Source organism: Siniperca chuatsi, linkage group LG1 (assembly GCF_020085105.1).
Source record: "Siniperca chuatsi isolate FFG_IHB_CAS linkage group LG1, ASM2008510v1, whole genome shotgun sequence".
NCBI lineage: Eukaryota > Metazoa > Chordata > Actinopteri > Centrarchiformes > Sinipercidae > Siniperca > Siniperca chuatsi.
Window position 1 is genome coordinate 9760063 of NC_058042.1, and position 18786 is coordinate 9778848.

Below are 18786 nucleotides of genomic sequence, written 5' to 3' on the forward strand. Positions count from 1 at the left end.
GTTTCTATCGAAAAATGTTATATTTCTAATTTTATTTTAATTTTGAAGAAACATTAACCTGCAACAACCAACAACAGAATATCCAAGAACTGAGCATATTAGTTCATAGTAAAGTGCAGTTTTGAATCAATTAAAAGTAGATTATTAAACATAATAGCTTTATAATCATTACTGTTATAAAACATTAATATATGTCATGGTAGGTAATCATTGACCTATTCATCCACACAGGCTTCCAGAGCTGTTCAATGCGGTTAAGTGTAAAATCAACACAGCCTTAGCTCAGCCTTCATTTGACATGAGGGCTCTTTAAAGTTGGCTCCAGCTCATTTCAGAACACCAGGCAACCAGCGCAGGCATTTGCAGGCATTTGAGGACGGGTAGTACATTCCTGTCACCTTGGTCAATATCTGCAGCAGCAGCTGTATCCAGTAATAAACTACATTTGTGTAGTGTGAATCAAAAAAGAAGTTACATGAAGGCTAAGGCATGAAGCTGTGCCTTTTTAATAAAATAAAATAAAACATATTGGGAACGCTATTCACCACCTCACTGACCTGATTGCCTAAAGTTATTTATAGGACTATAGCTATAGGACGATTTGTCCTATTTTCTGTAAATCCGGTAGCCAAAGTGTAATTACATTAGTGTCCTAATTACTTCTGTGTCCCTAAAGGAAGGAAATCAACAAAAGAGGAATATTTCAAATAATTTTGATTATTCCTGACATCTATTTGCTGTTGCATGCAGAATAATGTAAGGAAATAACTTGAAATATGCACAGTTTAACAGTAACTGTAGGCCCTGTTTGAAAATTTTCCTCATAACTCTTCCCCTTCTATGCAAAGATGAGGTTAGTTGTCTCTACCTTTTTCCAATCAAAGACGAGAAAGTGATTTATATTACTTAAAATACACTTCAGACAACATACGACCTGACTACACACTGAGATATGAAAATACAATGCAAAGCAGACACATTTGTTAAAATTTGATAGACTTATAATCCTTGTTGCTAGTTGGGTTAGTTTTTCTTCTAAGGTTAGTAGGCTTATAGGCTGAAGAAGAAAAGAGCAGTGTTTTTTTCCACTAAAAATAGATTTCTGATAAAGAGGCCACATAGGTGACAGAGATAATGGTACAATAATGAATGCATTCCTGACAAATTATGTGTGTTGAGGGAGGTGTGCATGGTGAACTGGCCACAGAAGGAAAGGCTGGTAGGCTCTGCAGATCAAGACCTGCCTTATCACCACAAGACTGTCAATGGATGCTTGTGTGTATCGCTTTCTGCTGCTGCATTAGCCCCTTTCTCTCTCTAAGCCATGCACATACATACACACACATCATAAGAATGAGAATCTACTCCTACCAATTGCTATTGTTAAAATTTTTGGTCGCCTCTTTTTCTTTCAGTATTGCTCTAATGCACCTTGTCGCTCCCTCTCTGTCTATTGCCGCAGCGATGTTGGACAACTACTGCCAGAGTTTAGAAGCAGAGAAGACAAAAAGGCTTGACATTTTCATCAAAAGGAATTTTGAGCTTCTGCTATGTGCCAATTTGTAAAAGTGATCTCACAAACATTAATTTTTTATTCTACATGCTCCACAGTTTGCAATAGGAGACCCAAAAAGCAAAGATTTGACCAACAACATTTTAAAGTGAAGAAATTCTATTTATTCCACATCATTGAATCAAATCTATGTCAATGAGAAATCTCTACCACCAGCTGAGCAAGCAACAGGTCAGGAAATGCACTATCTGTCATCATGATATGCCACACACGCACTCATGCACACACACATGCACACAAACAGGTACTCTAATGTTTCTAGATGAAGGCACATAAACCCATTGAAGGTCACAGTAAGGCAGATTCACAGCACTAAGGAGAAACCGTAGACCGTAAAAATTAGCAAAGGAACACTCAAGACTTTGACCAGTCTGCCGTATTACAGAATCTCTGTTTAGGACTGTCCTGTCCTCCTCTGCCTGGAAGGAAGAGAGCAGGTGAGAAAGAGTGAGGATGGCTGAGGATAGGAGGAAAAAGATGTTCACGTGCAGTGCTGACAGACATCCCACCCCTGTTTTCCATGTGACCTTTTCTGCAGACAGGTAGTGAGAGTTTATCCTTGTCATTAGAAAACTAGCAGTGCTGGGAGAGGGAGAGCGCTGAATCCTCATTTCCCTTTAAAGTTCTTTGGCTTGATCGCATCAGCCAACCTTTAGACAGAGCACTTGACAGACGGAACAATTGACAGCCCATGAATCAACATTATCATATGTCTTTGCAGACATACTGTCAAAAGTAAACAGCTGTGTTTTTCCTTTCACTCAGACATGTGATTGTAGCAACATACAGTGTACCATCACTCAAAGACAGTAGCAGTACAAACTCTGAGAGTTGTTTTTGCATCATTTAGAAACAGTAACACCATAATGTAAATCACAGTTTGTTCAGTTGCCTTTCATTGCATGATTTCAAAAAACAAGACACCACAGAAAGGACCAATTTGCACACACAGCAGCAACAGCATTCCTTTGGATCACCAACAGACTGGATTTGATTAGTCCACAAAGCACTAGTTTGACATAATACCCTGTATCAAACCATACGCATTCTTGTGCAGAACAGCTCTGCTGTGCAGAGGTGCAACCACTCTGTTTCCCATTCTGAGTTCACATAAGGATTCTTATCCCTGAGTCTTCAAACTACATCTGAATAATCCCACTGCATCCTAATTCCCCACCCTGTCCCACAAGCATCCACCACTTACCACCTCTTATCATCTCCTACATTCAACTTGTAGGTATGGGTTAAAGGGAGCTTCAGCCATTTCCGTGTAAATTGATGAGCTGAAAAGTACACCCCCTGGCAGAAGGGCAAAGAATATGACACAGCAGCTTCAGACTCGCTCAGACACACAACAGACATGTAGTCACATACAGTAGAGAGACTCTACACTGGCTCTGAACTAACAGCGCACACACACTTTGAACAACATACACAGCTTCAGTCCCTTAGTTCGGTCCATCACAGAGAGCTGTCTTAATGGTGCAATGGTTGTGCAGAGCTGTGGCTTGTGTCTGTTTGCATGTGTGCAAGTGTATTCGTGTCTGTGTGTATGCATATGTGTGTCTATAGGCTTTTCTGTTTGTGAGGACATCTATGGATATATGTGTCCCTGTGTTAAGTAAGGGCGTACTCAAATGTCCCTTTCTCCAGTCCCTCGATGCCATCAGCCCAGTTAGAGGAAGGCATACTGCTGTAGGGGTCCAGCAGGATCCTGAAACACCTTACTATCAGCAGCCCCAGGAACACCAGTAACATCCCCACAAAGGCAAATGCTGTCTTCTGCTCCAGAGTCAGAGAGTGCGCCATCATGTCGTTTCCGCTCATGGCAGCAAGGGAGTGGTTGTAGTGGACGCTACACATGGTAAACCAACATCTAGGTGTCTCATCTCTCCTCTGATGGGGTCAGGCGTTTAGAAGCCTGCATGTTACCTGGACAGAGATTACATGATGGCTTCAGATTAGTGCTGTCTTGTCTCTTGTGCAGAGAGGATCCATTTAATCAACCTATTTAAATAGCATCACACTTAATGTATACACTGCGTAGGCGATGAGAAACAAGGGGGCAGATATGGGAAAGAGAAAGTACAGAAATTCCACAGTTAAAGGTTGTGAAATGAGCTGACCATGAAATAAGGAAGGGTTACAGGTATCTATAAATAGCCTCTTTTGAATGTGGTATCAAACAGATGTCCAGAGACTTCGATCTCTCTCTCTCACTCTGCCCCTCTGGGAATTTTGCAGAAAATTACAAAAGGCAAACATGAACAGAAGAGTGAGGGAGACTGCAGGAAAATGGGTTCAGGAATACGAGCCACTGCCATGGCTACATTCCTTTAAGTCGGGTTAGAATTACAGTGTGTCGCAGTGAATACCCAGCTGTTAAACATAGGCAAAGCGGTAAGGTATCAATGAAAGCCTCACATCTCATGAAGATGAGACGTTAATGTATGTTTGGTTTAGAAGAAAGGGCTCTCTACCTGTTGCGTGCAAGCAGATGCCTGCCAAACACTGTAATTCCATTAGACAAGAAAGCAACGGTGATTGACCAAACATAAACACAAATTGGTGTGGTCCCACAAGTGCAAGTCTGCTTCTGTCATTCTTTTCCTCCCAAATCTTTCATATGAACACAAGCAGCAGGTGGCTCGAGTGAGGGGGTGGGGTGGGGGTGGGGGTGGGGGGTTTAGATGAGAGAGGGAGGGCACATACAGACAGGGACAGGGGAATGAACAGAGAGAATTGGGAAAGACAGACAGAGGGAGAAGGAAGTAGAATGATGAGGAGGACACTGCACAAGTATGCATGGTGTGAGAGACAGAGAGGAGAGAGGGAGGGAGGGAGGTAGGGTGCAAGAGAGAGACTGCATTGACAGATTCTCTAGTGAGGATATCTAAGGAAGAAAAAGCAGGCATCTCACCGTCATTATCGTTCCATCCTTACAGACCTGTTGCTGCTGTTTCTTGTGAACAACTCCTCTTTCTTGGAGCTCTCAGACATATATCCATTAATCCATTCATTGCTGGCATTCTGGCTAGGCTAACCTCTCATCTAAACAAAACGCGAGAGATAAAGAGAGCAACAGAGAAGCGAGGGAGAGGCTAGATCAAGCTATGATATGTGTCTCTTCTCGGAGATACAGCTCCTCTTCTCATGCTCCCTTACTTGCTGCCTCATACTCATTATCATTCTGTTTCTCTATCTCTCCCTCCAGAAGCACGAAGCACGCACGCTTGCTCCTGCTGCATGGCAACCACTTGTTAGTCTCCCTCAGCTGCTCTGCTGTCTCAGTCATTCACAACAACCCCCCACCCCCCCAGCAACACCAGGACGGATGCAGCAGCATAAACAAGCAATCCGCCTCTTCTTTTTCTTCTCTCTTCATTCTCCCCTCCCTGGTTTATTTGGCTTTTCTAAAAATGACTCCACCAAAATGTGACAGGAATATCATGACTTAGCCAGCAGGAGAAATGCTGCCTCTCACTGCTCCTGGCCAGTAAATGCTGCAAAGGTATTTTTGGTACAGCACAGCATTATCCTCCAAGCCTGGTTTGATGATGTATTTTTAATTGGTGCTGTTTGCTGTGGTCAAATTGAATTAGCCCCTCTGCTTAAAGGCTTACGAATGCAAGCTCCTTGGACATGGTGAAGAAGAAGAGACTAGTATTTAAATTGATTTTACTGTAGTGAATGAAAAGCAGTATTATATAGGAAAACAACTAGCAGGTCATCTGACTGCCCACTGTAACCGAATGCAGCAGTGAAGCATCTGGCCATCTGTTTCCTTGTTATGCAGTGCAAATTCATATCAGCAACGTAGTTTCTGTCACAGTGGTGCAGTGACTCGGATCTAAGGACAAGGCATGCCATGAGGGAGATGGTCATCACTGGTGTGTGATGTACAATAATTCATAAAAGTGGTAAAGAGAGCTGCATTTTTCTTTTTTGATTGTAAACAGCAGAAAAATTCCCTGAGAATCTAAACACAGAGGTGAATTACCTCCCTCACATTAACTTTCACTTCAAAGTTTTATGCCTCTGCAGTATCTTTTGAACTGTCCTTTTTTCTTGGGTCAGTAGCAATTTCTAGTCCTGCTGTGCTGTTAATACTTGGCTGTATTTGGGTAGAAGTAGTCTAGAGTCAGTGACTCATAAACACATTTTTACTACACATTTATTTCAAGGACAGTTCTTGCTAATTAGATGAGGAGATGTCACACTGTACAGACAATGAAATCGTTAGACATTGCCTCATTGCCCACAAGTCAATTTAAAAGACAAGGTCAAAATGGAAAACTACTGGGTCACTGCGCAATAGTGCGTGGTCATCAGTGATGAGGTCAAGTTACAGACAGTGTGAATTGTATATCATTATTATTAATCCATTACAGATAATCTGTTGTAAGAGAGGATTTCATAATCTATCCATGATGTCTAATGACTCAAGAATGAATCAAGAGTCAGAACAAGCAAATGGACTTTTACTTGTGTGTCAAGGTGCGCTGATGTGTTTTGGACTCTTTTTGCTCTGGAAGAGGAATTGCTGAAACAATCTAAAACTGCTGCATAAAGCATATTAGAATACTACCCAGTGTCCATAGGACAAAAGGATAGAGAGTGTTAGAGTTTTATCTCAGCGAGACAACAGGTCAGGAGCCAAACTGATATTAAGAACTATAAAACGATGATTCTAGGAACTGCTCTCCCGGTATTCCCTTTAATGTTAATGAACTCTACACCACACCCGTGTGATAATACAATCTGTACAAGAAAGTACAAAGACAGATGCAGTGAAATTGCAAAGATTTTAAATACTTTATTAGGCCTCCCCATTATCCTGACTGCAGCAATTACTCATTTTCCTGGGGCGCACAACTTAATTAAATTGACCTGGTCCGTTTTAAGTTATATTTTCATTTAAAAAGGTTGGTATGAGTTTTTAGAATAAATATAATAATCTACAATTGTGTTATTAAAGACATATTGCCACTGTGATTGTGGACATCATAGTATACAAGACAAGAAAAATATGGCTGTAGTTGCCAAAAAAGCTTTTCAAATATTACCACAAAAATGTTTGCATCTCTTAATGAGGTCACAGATTTGCTTGAGGTCTTTAGTAAGCTAACAATAGTCACCAGGTTTATATTGTGCTATTTTGGGGTATTCACACCACAAACAAACAATTAATTTAATGTTCTCATTAGTTGTGGGTTTCCAGTTTGACTATATTGTTGCTTGAAAAAGGATTAAGTAACAGTTATGAGTGTATCTTTGTTTGGTTTGTTGTAAAGACAACTTGTTTCTTCAAGTGTACAATATTTTAGTCTGGAGTGTTTCCAAGGAAGCCACTACAAATAGGCCTTTTTAGTAACCTCTGACTGTGAGAAATCACATCCAAAGGCCCACACTGGTTTCTGCAAAATATAAAAATCTATAAATGAGGTGAGATACTTTACAGTTTTGTCACTGCTACTAAGAAAGTCACATTCCAGTTTAAATTTATATGGGAAGCTTCAACATTAACTAAATGATTTGTACTAACTTAGGTTGACTGACTCATTTTTGTTAGTGTTGTGCAGCATTCAGCTATGGTATGTATTCTATGAAAAGAATTAGCCATCAAGGAAATGTATTATCAGTTTATTGACCTCATTTTTCATTCACAGAATAAAACGTGTACTGTGCCGTAGCCTACGTTAAAGGTTAACTTCCCTGATATGTTACAGGTCAACTTGATGCACGGTTGAAATTAAAAGTTATTGCAATCTGTCCTTCATCGCACCTGATTTAGCAGTGGTACCTGTGCCTGTATGAAGTGAAAATGTATTTATTTTCAGGAGTGAGGTTGCCAATTGTTGAGTTTGTGGCTTTAGCATGCAGAAACCATGGCAGAAACCTAAGCAGCCGAATCAAAATATCAGTATAGCAATTGGACACTTTCACATAACATAAACATCTGGGTCAGAGAAGTTCACCTGTACTTCCACTGAAGATTATGCACATGTAGTGTGAATTGGTTGTAAATGGGACAGTATCCCTAAAAGTGGCTTTAAAATGGCTTGGCTGTCAATGATTTCCTCCTCTGGGGTTGAAGTCATAGAGGTGAGACATTCTTTCCCCCTATTATCATCAATGTAACCTTTACCCTGACAATTAAACAACTGCCCATTTTCTTGTTTTCTAACAAGTCTTGCTTTGAATCACTGCTCAGATGTAAACACATGCACGTGTCTAAAAGATACTTCTTGTACAGCATAAAACTGTGGTTTGAACACCATTATCAAGGTCAAAAAGTTGTTGTCCTCATATCTCAAAAAACGTTTAACAATTAGGAGCTGGAACACGTTTTCTAAATGAGTACTATCAACTTTATGTGATACTGAAAGTCAGATTTAGAACTTCTAAGTACATGTTGTATAAAGAAAATGAAATTATTCCTCCAATAGAGTAAAAGTGCATCAATCAATAGTTTCAGGAATGATGAATTGGCTTGGCTCATTCTGCACTATATCATTAGCATAACAACATTTGCAGAGTATTCAGGGACTTACTGGTTCTAGTAGATACTTCAAATGTTCAGGCTTTGTCTTGTGCATGGATCAAACTGCTTTAGTAGGTTGCATAGGTCGTGATATGGGTTTCTGTGGTCTGGGTTCAGAAACACAGACATCATGCATCCATTTGAAGGTGTCACTTTCTGCTCACACGTATACAGTTAACGTTAATCTCTTATTCATTTTTTGACCCCTGAAAGTGTCTACTAACCTCAGAGCAATCATGTGCACAATCTTTTCAATTAATCCCATTTTATTTGTGCTTATTCTCCTCCTATTCTTTTCTACTATTCAATTCACCCAGGCTGCCTAGCAACATGTCCCAAATCTCGCGTTGGAGGCACAAATCTCCCCTGCACATTTTGAACTGCGTAGCGACATAGGCATTTTGCGTTGTGTGGGGCTAAAAAAAATCTCAACATGGCAGATGTTGCAACTCTTGATGAGGAGCCAAAGCAAGAGGAATCTAATGCATCCGTCAAGTCCGACACCGAGGATGTATCTGAAGAAACACCAAATGGCGTGAAAACGTGAGTAAAAATGATGTATTGTTCTGTCCGTCCCGTCTGTGCAGCCGTTAGCTAGCTTAGCTAAAATGGAGTCCTGTGATGCTAGCTATTGTTAGCCAAGTAGCCTCTAACCTATGTTGTCAAACATTGTGACCGTTAATTAAGTACCTGTGTGACAGATGTTAGGTTTTTAGCTAACATGACGCTAAAAGTACGCTATGTGATTTCTAACTGGAGTCTCAAAATTGTGCGCTGTTGTCATAACGTTATCATTGTGTGAAGGGTCGACCTTTCCTGGGTGCTAATCTCGATTGTGTTTGTGTGTTCTGAATTCTGAAACTCAACTCTCGTTAAATCAACAAGGTAAACCTATTTTAATCCTTTAACTAGTTGGTAATTTCATATGACATTACCAGCTAGCATCCCTGTTAGCTCATCTTAACTCAGTTGAACATGTTTCACTGTGCCAAGCTAACAATAACGTGAACTTAGCAGCAAATGGCTCCGCGATGCTGCATTGTAAACAATTAACTAGCTACGCTAGCTAACGTAGTGTTTTCTTTGCCCCTCAACAGATGGCTATTTTTACAGCATTAAAATTATAACCTTTAAAAATACTAAGCCATGTAAAACAGTAGCATAGATGACCCAAATGTGTCCTAGCACTTAACCATATAAAGTTCTGTAACGTTATAGACATATAGCAGTGTTTTTAGATTTTTTTGAATGCTACCTAATAACCTTTTTTACTATTTTTCCTCAAGGTACGTATTGTAATGTAAAATTTACAGATCTGTACCATTCATTCTGTATGGAAGAAAGTGTTATTTGAATGTAAAGAAAAGCAAATTACCACTGCAATGCAAAACACATGGCAGGAACCTGCTATTATTCACAAATGTATTGACAGGTCTTTTAATATACAGACTACACTGTGTGATCTCATAATGTGGTTTGGAGACAGGCTGTTCTCTGACTTGTAGCTTTGTGCATTTTGTAGGGATGCTGAAGAAAATAAGCCCCCCAAAGAAAAGCATGATGCTAAAGAGAAATCCTCCGGGAGCAGAAGAGGAAACCGTTACCATCCCTACAAAGACAAACATGGTGGAGAAAAGAAGGGTGCTCATAGGAACCGGGTGTTCATCAGCAATATCCCTTATGATATGAAGTGGCAGGCAATTAAAGATCTAATGCGTGAGAAAGGTAATGTCCCCAGTGATGGGGATGGTGTCTCCCCTTCTCTCTTATCTCTTCAGCTGATTAGAAGTTCTTGACCCTTTTTCCTTTGTTACCAGATGGAACATCCTGCTTCTAGCAGTAGTCAGTTAGGTTGTAGCTTTTTCTGGATGATAGTAGGCAACCAACATAGTGTGATATTAGGTTATTGGAGTTTTAATAAATTTTTTTGGATGGACACCAATTTAGTTTGGGCTGATATGTCTGTGAGAAAAGGAAGATGAACTTAGTTACATTGTCACTTGTTTTATGGCATTGTCAGCTCCAAAATGTAACCTCACACAAGTAGTAGAATTGATTGTTGAATGATTTTGTTGCATCTGTTGCAAGTTGAATCTTGATCATATGAATGAAAATATTTGAATGTTTTACTTTCTGAATTATGGGTGTCTCAAGAAGCCTTTTGAAAGGTCGAAGGACAGCTTTAAACTTTCAATTGCCATGAATGGAATCTGTTGACAAACTGATCATGCTGAAGTCTTTTGAATTTCCCAGGTTTTAATGTAGCTGTGTTTCTCTCTGGCCTTGGCCTTTGGGTGTCTCAGTCACTGCCCAGAAAGGCATGGTGTTGTCTGGTGGGATGTTGGTCTGGGCTGACTGTTGATCATTAATGGGACATTTCCATCTGTAGCGGCATTGCCAAGGCCAACGGCGACTTGAAGACTTGGTGACTTAAATTCCTTTGTTCTTTTGGTATTTTTCCTTTGTATGTCTCATGTAGTTGGTGAGGTTACATACGTGGAGCTCTTTAAGGATGCAGAAGGAAAGTCAAGGGTAAGTGATGTGGCCAATTTGCTGCACGAGGTTTTAAATGCCCTCAGCAGGCTCTCATTAACCAAGTGCTCTTTAAGGTTCTGATCCTTTGGGTCTTATTAAGTTACTGAACTGGAGATACTGTAGGTTGTGTTTAGAGCCTGATAGATGGCTAATGATTGATATTCATTTGAAAGGGAGATGTTCTGTTGATTTTGGAAAAGTAGCCTAATGAACTCATCTAAGAGTACACTTTTGCTTTTGTTGTTGTCATTTCAATTGGTGTAAAAGTTTGTTTGTTTGGCCATTTTCCAAAGGGAAATGTAGGTTGTGTGATTTGTCTTATTGATTGACCCTCATGTCTCAAAATCTTATTTTACAATTCTGGTATATGGCACAGCTCTCTCTTCAACGGAACAAACCAGTCTTCAAAGATCCTGTAGTGTTTTTTATTATGTTTTTATATTAAATGGCAAAAATGCATACTATAGATGTAAATGTGGACCACACAAATCTTCTTTATTGCAGTGGTAAAACTGGTTAATCCTAAAGAATGTACTATTTAAATTTGTTAATGCATTTTCTACCTTGGTGTTTGTGTCCAGTTCAAAACATTGAAATGTTTCAGGTAAATTACAACGCAAAGGTATCCGTTAATACTAAATGTTTTTACCAAAACTTTTAAAAAATATAAATCGTTATTGTTAATTTATTATTTAAAAAGTATTCATCATTGCTTCAGATAATGATAAAGAATATGCTCTTATTAGCCCTTTAAGCTTGTTTGCAATAGACTTAAACACAACCAAAAACCTGCTGGCTCAAGCCAGTGGGCAAAATATGGCCAACATGCACTATAGAAAATACTACAAGCATGTTGATACATTAGATTTATAATGTTCCAGTTCTTTTTCTTGATTTTAACTGTATTTTGTTCACTCCCTCGACCTTGGATATGTGTGCTACCTGGACTCCTATGTTGCCCCCTGGTTAGGGTTGTGGGTAAGAAACTACCTTACTTTCTTAAACAGAACTTTTTTTAATCTCATGCTTGCATGGACTCATCTGATGCCTCCTTTTCCCTGATTCAACAGTGTGGTGGAGTTCAAAGATGAGGAGTTTGTGAAGAAGGCGATAGAAACTATGAATAAGCATGACCTGAGTGGAAGGCCACTCAACATCAAGGAGGTGAGAACAAATGATGGTTAAATGATTAGAAGAGTAACAGCAGATCTAAAGTGTTGTTTCAGTGTTACTGTCTTACTCTCATTGTGGTCCAGGTTTCAAAATGAAAATAATCCTAATGCAAACATTTGTCATCATGTTACTGTAAACTGAAATACTTCCCAGTGACAGAGGATTGTATATTCAGGTCTTCTCTTTACCATTGAGCTGATGCATTTTGCATTTTTGTGACATTGCTCGTGAATTAAATTGTATCCATACAAGATTTGAAATATTTGTAAGTTGTCACAAATAATTGCAGCATTTATTACACCAGAGTAAATCTTTTAGTGGAACTGAAAATATAATGGACACTGAAATACCACCAGATAACATAACCATGTGTGGAATTGCATTGTACAACAGTTGTACAACCCTTACCTGACTCTATTTTAAAGTAAATTGTAATGTATTTCTTCTTTAAGGACCCTGATGGGGAACATGCTCGGCGTGTGCTCCAGCGCATAGGAGGAGGACAACAGGGAGGTCGTGGGCAGGACATGGGGCCGGGTGGGATGAACATCCCACCTTCCATTGCCAACAACCCCAACATCCCACCGGATGTCATCCATGCACTGCAGGCTGGACGACTGGGCAATACAGTGTTTGTAGCCAATGTAAGGATGACATTAATATATTATTAAACAATTTCCAAATCTAGGTAGTGATGATTATTCATGTTGATTAAAAATAGTGGCGTATTTTCTGTTGTTTTACAGCTGGATTTTAAGGTGGGCTGGAAGAAGTTAAAGGAGGTGTTTGGCATGGCAGGTGTGGTGAAACGAGCAGATGTAAAGGAGGATAAAGATGGCAAGAGTCGCGGGATGGGAACAGTGACTTTTGAGCAGTCACTGGAGGCTGTGCAGGCCATCTGTATCCTTCAGAAACACTAAAATACAAAAAAATTGAAAAAGCACACAAAGCAATGCTTTACAATTTATCCATGACCTTCTCCTTGACTTTGGACTCAGCCATGTTCAACGGACAGATGCTTTTTGACAGACAAATGCACGTTAAAATGGTATGTTATTTTTAGTTATTATATAATTTAGTACAGAGGATGTTAAAATAAATTGCCTAAAATAAACATTTGTTGTGTGTTTTTATAGGATGAGAAATCTCTTCCCCCTGATGATTTCCGTCAAGTAGAAAAAACACCTCAGTTACCACGTGAGTGCACTGCTATCCCCGTCAGTTGTTGATATCAAATTCATATCCATAGCGATAAGCTCAGTGAATTGTGTATAGCACTAACATTGTCAGTTTAAGAGGTATGATACCCTTCGGGAACAAATGACACATTAATAGAATTGCAGAAATATTTTAGGGTGACGTTAGAAAGGCCCAGATATGTTGTTGAAGCAGTATGCTAATGAAATGAAATACTAAGTGTCGTGCAAGTATTTTCCTATCTATAGCTCTTGGCCTGTGATTTGCATGCTGCTTCACATGTAAAGGCAAGATAAGTTAACCACTACTGACGCTGCAGTTAAATATTTAAAAACTTATATGACAAGGAATTTTAAAGCATTTATTTAAAGGGCCAGGTTTTTTAAATTGTATAAAAGGTGTATTGCGCATATAGTAATTGGAACAGTTTTTATAGATGGAAAATCTGCATTTTTGTATTGTGTTTCTTTTGTTGGTCAAATTCCAAAATGTGTGCTTGTGTTTCCAGTTACAAACATTATTTTTGTAAAAAACAGTTTATTTTTTGACATCAGAAAACATTTATAACTTAGAAGTAGTAGCTGGTGTCTAAATCCTTTATTATTATTATTAAAAGACCTGTCAGTTTGAGTTGTAGCATGTCATGGTGTGCTTTTTTATTAATGGAATGGACAGAGGTCTGATGTCTGCACAGAGGGTAAAGACTCACCACATTAAAATAGGATGTGGAAATATTCCACAAATTGAACAATATGGCACATGAGTGAATAAATAATATCTGCTCAACCCGACGGCAATGTCTGTACACCTTTGATGTTAAGTATCCTCTGCGCAGTACATCTTCCATTCTTGAGAGTTGGTGCATTGCAGATGCAGTAAAGGATCATGTAAAGATATATCTTGGCACATTTCCTTTTTACTAAATTACTTTGCATTAAGTGCATCACATTCTCAATGAATGTCTGTTACGATAAATGTCAGTAGCATCATTGATTATTGTTTTAGCTTTGTATAAATTCTTATATGGTATGTTGTCAACTCTGCTATTGGTGCTAGTAAATTACATAGTTCAAACTTTCCTCTTTTTCCTCCTCACATTTTGTGTGTAGGGGGTCTAGGTGGTATTGGCATGGGCCTGGGGCCAGGAGGGCAGCCTATAAATGCCAACCGTCTGAGTGGTGGAGGAGGGATGGGCTCCATGGGGCCTGGAGGTCAGTCACATATGTACAGTACATCACATACTGTGTTGAAAATCGGTCTGTCTCTATAGGCAAATGCTTATCTGAGAGAATTAGATGCATCTCAACTAGCTGGTCAACACATTAGCACCACAATGCAGCATTAATCAACAACTTTGAACATCATTCTGTAATAATTAATATCCCAGCAAACCAACATACACACTTAATGTGTAAATCACTCAACCATCAAGTCTTTCATGGCTCATCTTTTGACCCTTCAGCAGTCTCAGTATGGGTTGAAGAGATAAGACGAGCAGATCTCCTACAAGCTGAAATACAGGACTTTTACACTACTAGGTGACTGACATTGGACATAAATGCAACATTGTACAGTGTTTGAAAATCAGTCTACACACAGTACCTTACAATGGACATATACCCATTGATGTAAATAGATACAGTATGCGCTTTGGCATGGCCTGACTGACATCATTTTCTGCCATAGGTATGGATGTTCCAGGTTGTGGTGGAATGAACAGACTTGGAGGAGGTAAGGTTTTTGCTACCTATGAGTTTTCCATGTGAAAGACCATTATCAACATTTTGTGGAGGGAAGGAGAAAGCGATGTTCAAACTTGGTGCTGCTTTTGACAGGAATGAATGGTGGCAGGGGCTTCGGGGGCATGGATAGCATGGGCAACATGGGCGGCTTTGGAGGGAGAGACATGGCACCAGTTGGCAGGATGGGAGGTACATGAGCGTATTCACTCCTACTGAGCAGAGATGAGGTTCAGTTCTAGGATGTTACACTGTAAACACTGAGATGCACCTTTTTGTTATTGGAAACTTAAGTCTTAGGTTACATTTTGTTTCCTGTGTTGAGACATGTACCGGTCAGGAATTGGTGGAATGGATCGGGACTTTGGCCACAGTGACATGCCACTGAATCGAGGATTTGGGGATTCCTTTGGAGGAATGGGTAAGTGATGCTCTGACTTGAGACAACCCTGAATTCTGTCATACTAACACCAGACACAGAGGAGTTTATGCAAGTTCCTCTGTGTAGTTTGATTTTGAGTTATGATTGGTTTAAGGGATTGCTTTTTGTTATGTGGGCTGCTATGTTTATAGGCTGACTCTTTTTGTGTTTGCTGTTGTGAAATTGTTGTTAATGTCTAATCTGCATCAATTTACATTATCTACTTTTAGGTGGAGGTTTTGGAGGAGGCATGGGCAGTGGTGGCATGGGGCACATGGGCACTGGATTAGGTACTTGAGATATTCCATCCACAGTTTTTCTAAATCTGTTATATCAATTCTTCTCCTATAGATACACATTAGCTTTGGAGGTACTTGTAAGCTACAGTTGGCAGAGCCACGGGCCTCTTTATTGCTGTTGACATTTGAAAGTTATTAGCCCATACCATTTTATAGTCTTTTGACAGTTTATACAGCCAATCATGTAAAAGGAGGAATGAGTATCAGTGTTCCATGATGTAGAAAGTCATTAAGTGTCATGCCTTGCTGAATAGGTGATGGATAACAAGGAGGCCCAGTAGTTGGAAAGAATGTCCTTTCATCAGATAACCTCAGTATAATCATTGGCTCTGCTCATGTGTTGTCCTTAAACAAAACATGAAGTCCCCGAGTACTGGTGTGTGATGCATACTGAAGTAGTATCAATAGTGATCTACATTGACAACATTGGGACATACAGTGTGTGTTTGATGTTGGGGCCACAGTTGCAACTGAAAGACTATTTGCCCTGCAATGTTTATTATGAAAAACTATAATTAGCTGCTGTAGAACTATGCAGAATTAGCTAAATTTAATTTGGGTAAAGCAGGACTGTCGTTATCGCAACTTGCATTGATCTATAAATTAATGACTGAGTTTTGCGGTATCTGTTGTCATAGATACAGCTGCGTTATACTGTATGAAAGCCATCTGAAGGCAGCAGGACAGACGTGTTGACAAATCTGCAGCCTCTGATTTGAGAAGTGCTGCGCCAGAGCGCAGTGCCATTATGCACGACTGTCCACTGTGTTTACCTTGATTTGAATCATGTGCAAATGACACCAGGCTGCTATAGATTAACACCATACAATTCTACACACATAATATTGGTTGGTTAGAACTTGGTACGTCAGATTACAGCATCTCATCAATCATTGCCTCTCGCGCAACTTTCTTTTTAGCAAAAGTGGCACTGTTTTGTTCTCGAAATGTGTAATGGTGCAAATGCTTTTTTGTCACATTTTTCGATATGTGACCAATTATGACGTGAGATACAGCAGAATTAAAACTGAAATTGCATTGGATCGTGCTTGCACATGCCCACACTGTCAGTGCACTCAGGACCCACCGCTTTGCACTTGACGTTGCACTTTGCAATTGAAATAGGCTCGTGGAGTTGTACACACAATACAATATTGAGAGAGTGTTCGAAAAACGGTGTGTTTTTATATTCACAAGATAATTCACATAATTTCTATTGACTATCTTCTTTGTGGAGTTGTTTGGCGACTAAGAAATATGAACGGGTCCAAAGTCTGCTTTTCCTGTACAAACAATTTCATGGTGACATTTGAGACTCTGTGACAGCTAATTTTGTGATGGAATACCAATTGTTTTACAGTGTATATACACACTTCAATGACATGTCATTGGACTAAATTAATGAAAAGCTATGTGTAAGATGGTGAAAGGTATCATTGTAATGTTTATTGTATGCAGAGGTTTTGATATGCAAATATTGTCTCATCTCATTCATATAAATCTGTGATCAGATATATACTGCCATGTTAAAATATACAGTACATTAGTTTAAGTTGCTCTCTCATTTTACGAGTGTGTGTGTGTTAATTGCAGGTGGTGGAATGGGCAATATGTCAGTGGACCGGATGGGCTCCAGTTTTGACCGTATAGGCATGTCAGGAATGGACATGAACCGTGGCTTTGGTGGCTATGGAGGTGGGGGACCGGGACACATGGGTGGAGGCATGTCTGACAGAAGCTCTGGGTCCAAAGCAGGCTGTCAGATCTTTGTGCGAAATGTAAGTGTGTATTAGATATGTGAGAACTTTGCTAGTATAGAGAATTAGATGTCTGTTAAATAAGATTGGAGTTACAGAGCCATCTCTAAGACCTTCCCAATGATTTAATGACTATTTCATTGATACATACATTTTCTCTGTGTTGATGCCCTACTATTGATTGAGGTTTTACTGGGACACAACCCATGCTTGTTGTGCATTAATATAAATGGTAATGATGCTGTAAATGAGTAGTTCATGATTGGTTTGTTTAGATTAATTAATTGGTGCTTTTCTTCACAGTAGGGTTTTGACTGTTGGGGGGGAAAGGAGGGAAAATATGCCGACTCTTTTTATGATGTATTTGTACTATATGCTTTATTGATGCACTCATCTTTCTGCATCTTATAGTAGTTTCATCTAGCCTCAAATATGTTACTGTTAACAAATGTATTGACTGAAGTATACATTTCTGTGTTGCAGCTGTCCTATGATCTGACATGGCAAAAGCTGAAAGAGAAGTTCAGTCATTGTGGTGTGTAATTTGCTCAGTATGAATTGCTCAGTGTGAAATTAATCTTTATTGCTTGATTTACAAATCACTCAACGACTTCTTTCTGATATTTCATCATGAATGCCCAAATTTTTGTCTACTGCAGGGCAGGTAATGTTCGCAGAGATCAAGATGGAGAACGGAAAGTCAAAGGGCTGTGGAACAGTGAGATTTGACTCTCCAGAAAGTGCTGACAAGGCCTGCAGGATGATGAATGGAACCAAGATCAACGGCCGAGAGGTGGACGTCCGTATCGATCGCAACGCCTAGAGCTTTTGTAGTCATGCTAACACACTTCCACATTCTTGCCAATGATCTTTTGTTTTGTTTTAAAAACACAATTACTTCATATCTCCATGTGTCCACAGTTTAATTTTTTTGTTTATATGTACTCCATAGCTCTTATCTTTGTTTTGTAAACACTTTGTCAGTTTGTTTGAATTTGAACAAATAAACTTTTTAATTTTTAAATGTGGTGGTTGTAAAATCTCCTGAGATCAAAGTCTCGAAGTTGTTATTCACATTGTGTAAACTGACCCTGAGGTGTTGATATATTGAGCATTATTGTTCAACAGTGCCATACAGTGGCCTCTTGAAAGTGGGGAAATTCCACAGTGATCACAAATGCAGCAATTGGAATAAAGTGAGAACAGAATGGACATGGATTTTTATCAGGTGTGGTCTCCAACACTTCACAGGAAGCTATTTAAATTCCCAGTTCTCTGAGATTGGTGGTAGTTTTTGCTTCAGTAGGATAGGATAGTCACTTCTGATGATATAGGCATTGTAGTATAGATCAGTCCATGTGAACTTTGCAGTTAGCTATAAACACAACTTAAGTCTTTCTGCTATTACTTTGTAGATAATAGAAGACAAGTGGAATTTCTTCTTGTTTGTTTTTTGCTCTTTCCAACTTGCTCATAAAAGCTTATCAGAGTTGCAGAGATGGTGTCTGTTTTTGTCTGAACTCACCCACCCATTTAAAAAGGACAAGG

At 39.4% G+C, this 18786-nt stretch overlaps 2 protein-coding genes across 7 annotated transcripts; one reads left to right on the plus strand and one right to left on the minus strand.

Moving 5' to 3' along the window:
- Positions 1 to 1654: 1654 nt before the first annotated feature.
- On the minus strand, positions 1655 to 8481 carry ctxn2 (cortexin 2). 3 transcript variants are annotated; one of them, XM_044193072.1, is made up of 3 exons: positions 8342 to 8481; positions 8128 to 8224; positions 1655 to 3505 (listed from the first exon to the last, which is right to left on the minus strand). In XM_044193072.1, the coding sequence occupies exon 3, from the start codon at positions 3434 to 3436 to the stop codon at positions 3191 to 3193; it is 246 nt and encodes an 81-aa protein (XP_044049007.1). In that variant the 5' UTR covers positions 3437 to 3505; positions 8128 to 8224; positions 8342 to 8481; the 3' UTR covers positions 1655 to 3190. The 3 variants fall into 3 exon arrangements, with proteins under 3 accessions (XP_044049007.1, XP_044048917.1, XP_044049090.1); XM_044192982.1 differs by lacking the exons at positions 8128 to 8224; positions 8342 to 8481 and adding an exon at positions 4494 to 6232; XM_044193155.1 differs by lacking the exons at positions 8128 to 8224; positions 8342 to 8481 and adding an exon at positions 4054 to 4387.
- On the plus strand, positions 8462 to 18262 carry myef2 (myelin expression factor 2). 4 transcript variants are annotated; one of them, XM_044191388.1, is made up of 17 exons: positions 8464 to 8660; positions 9640 to 9842; positions 10597 to 10649; positions 11623 to 11630; positions 11723 to 11816; positions 12278 to 12469; positions 12572 to 12725; positions 12824 to 12873; positions 12962 to 13022; positions 14132 to 14233; positions 14709 to 14753; positions 14858 to 14953; positions 15087 to 15182; positions 15413 to 15472; positions 17075 to 17259; positions 17722 to 17773; positions 17898 to 18262. In XM_044191388.1, the coding sequence occupies exons 1-17, from the start codon at positions 8551 to 8553 to the stop codon at positions 18059 to 18061; spliced, it is 1725 nt and encodes a 574-aa protein (XP_044047323.1). In that variant the 5' UTR covers positions 8464 to 8550; the 3' UTR covers positions 18062 to 18262. The 4 variants fall into 4 exon arrangements, with proteins under 4 accessions (XP_044047584.1, XP_044047412.1, XP_044047323.1 ...); XM_044191477.1 differs by lacking the exon at positions 15413 to 15472 and having other exon boundaries at positions 8463 to 8660; XM_044191563.1 differs by lacking the exon at positions 14858 to 14953.
- The last annotated feature ends 524 nt before the right edge of the window (positions 18263 to 18786 follow it).

Bases quoted from the DNA above. Each gene is read 5' to 3' on its own strand.
- ctxn2 (XM_044193072.1), bottom strand. From the start codon at position 3,436: ATGTGTAGCGTCCACTACAACCACTCCCTTGCTGCCATGAGCGGAAAC.
- myef2 (XM_044191388.1), top strand. From the start codon at position 8,551: ATGGCAGATGTTGCAACTCTTGATGAGGAGCCAAAGCAAGAGGAATCT. The intron at 13,023-14,131 runs GTGAGTGCACTG...TTTTGTGTGTAG, and splicing joins AAAAACACCTCAGTTACCAC to GGGGTCTAGGTGGTATTGGC. The intron at 17,774-17,897 runs GTGTGTAATTTG...TGTCTACTGCAG, and splicing joins AGAGAAGTTCAGTCATTGTG to GGCAGGTAATGTTCGCAGAG.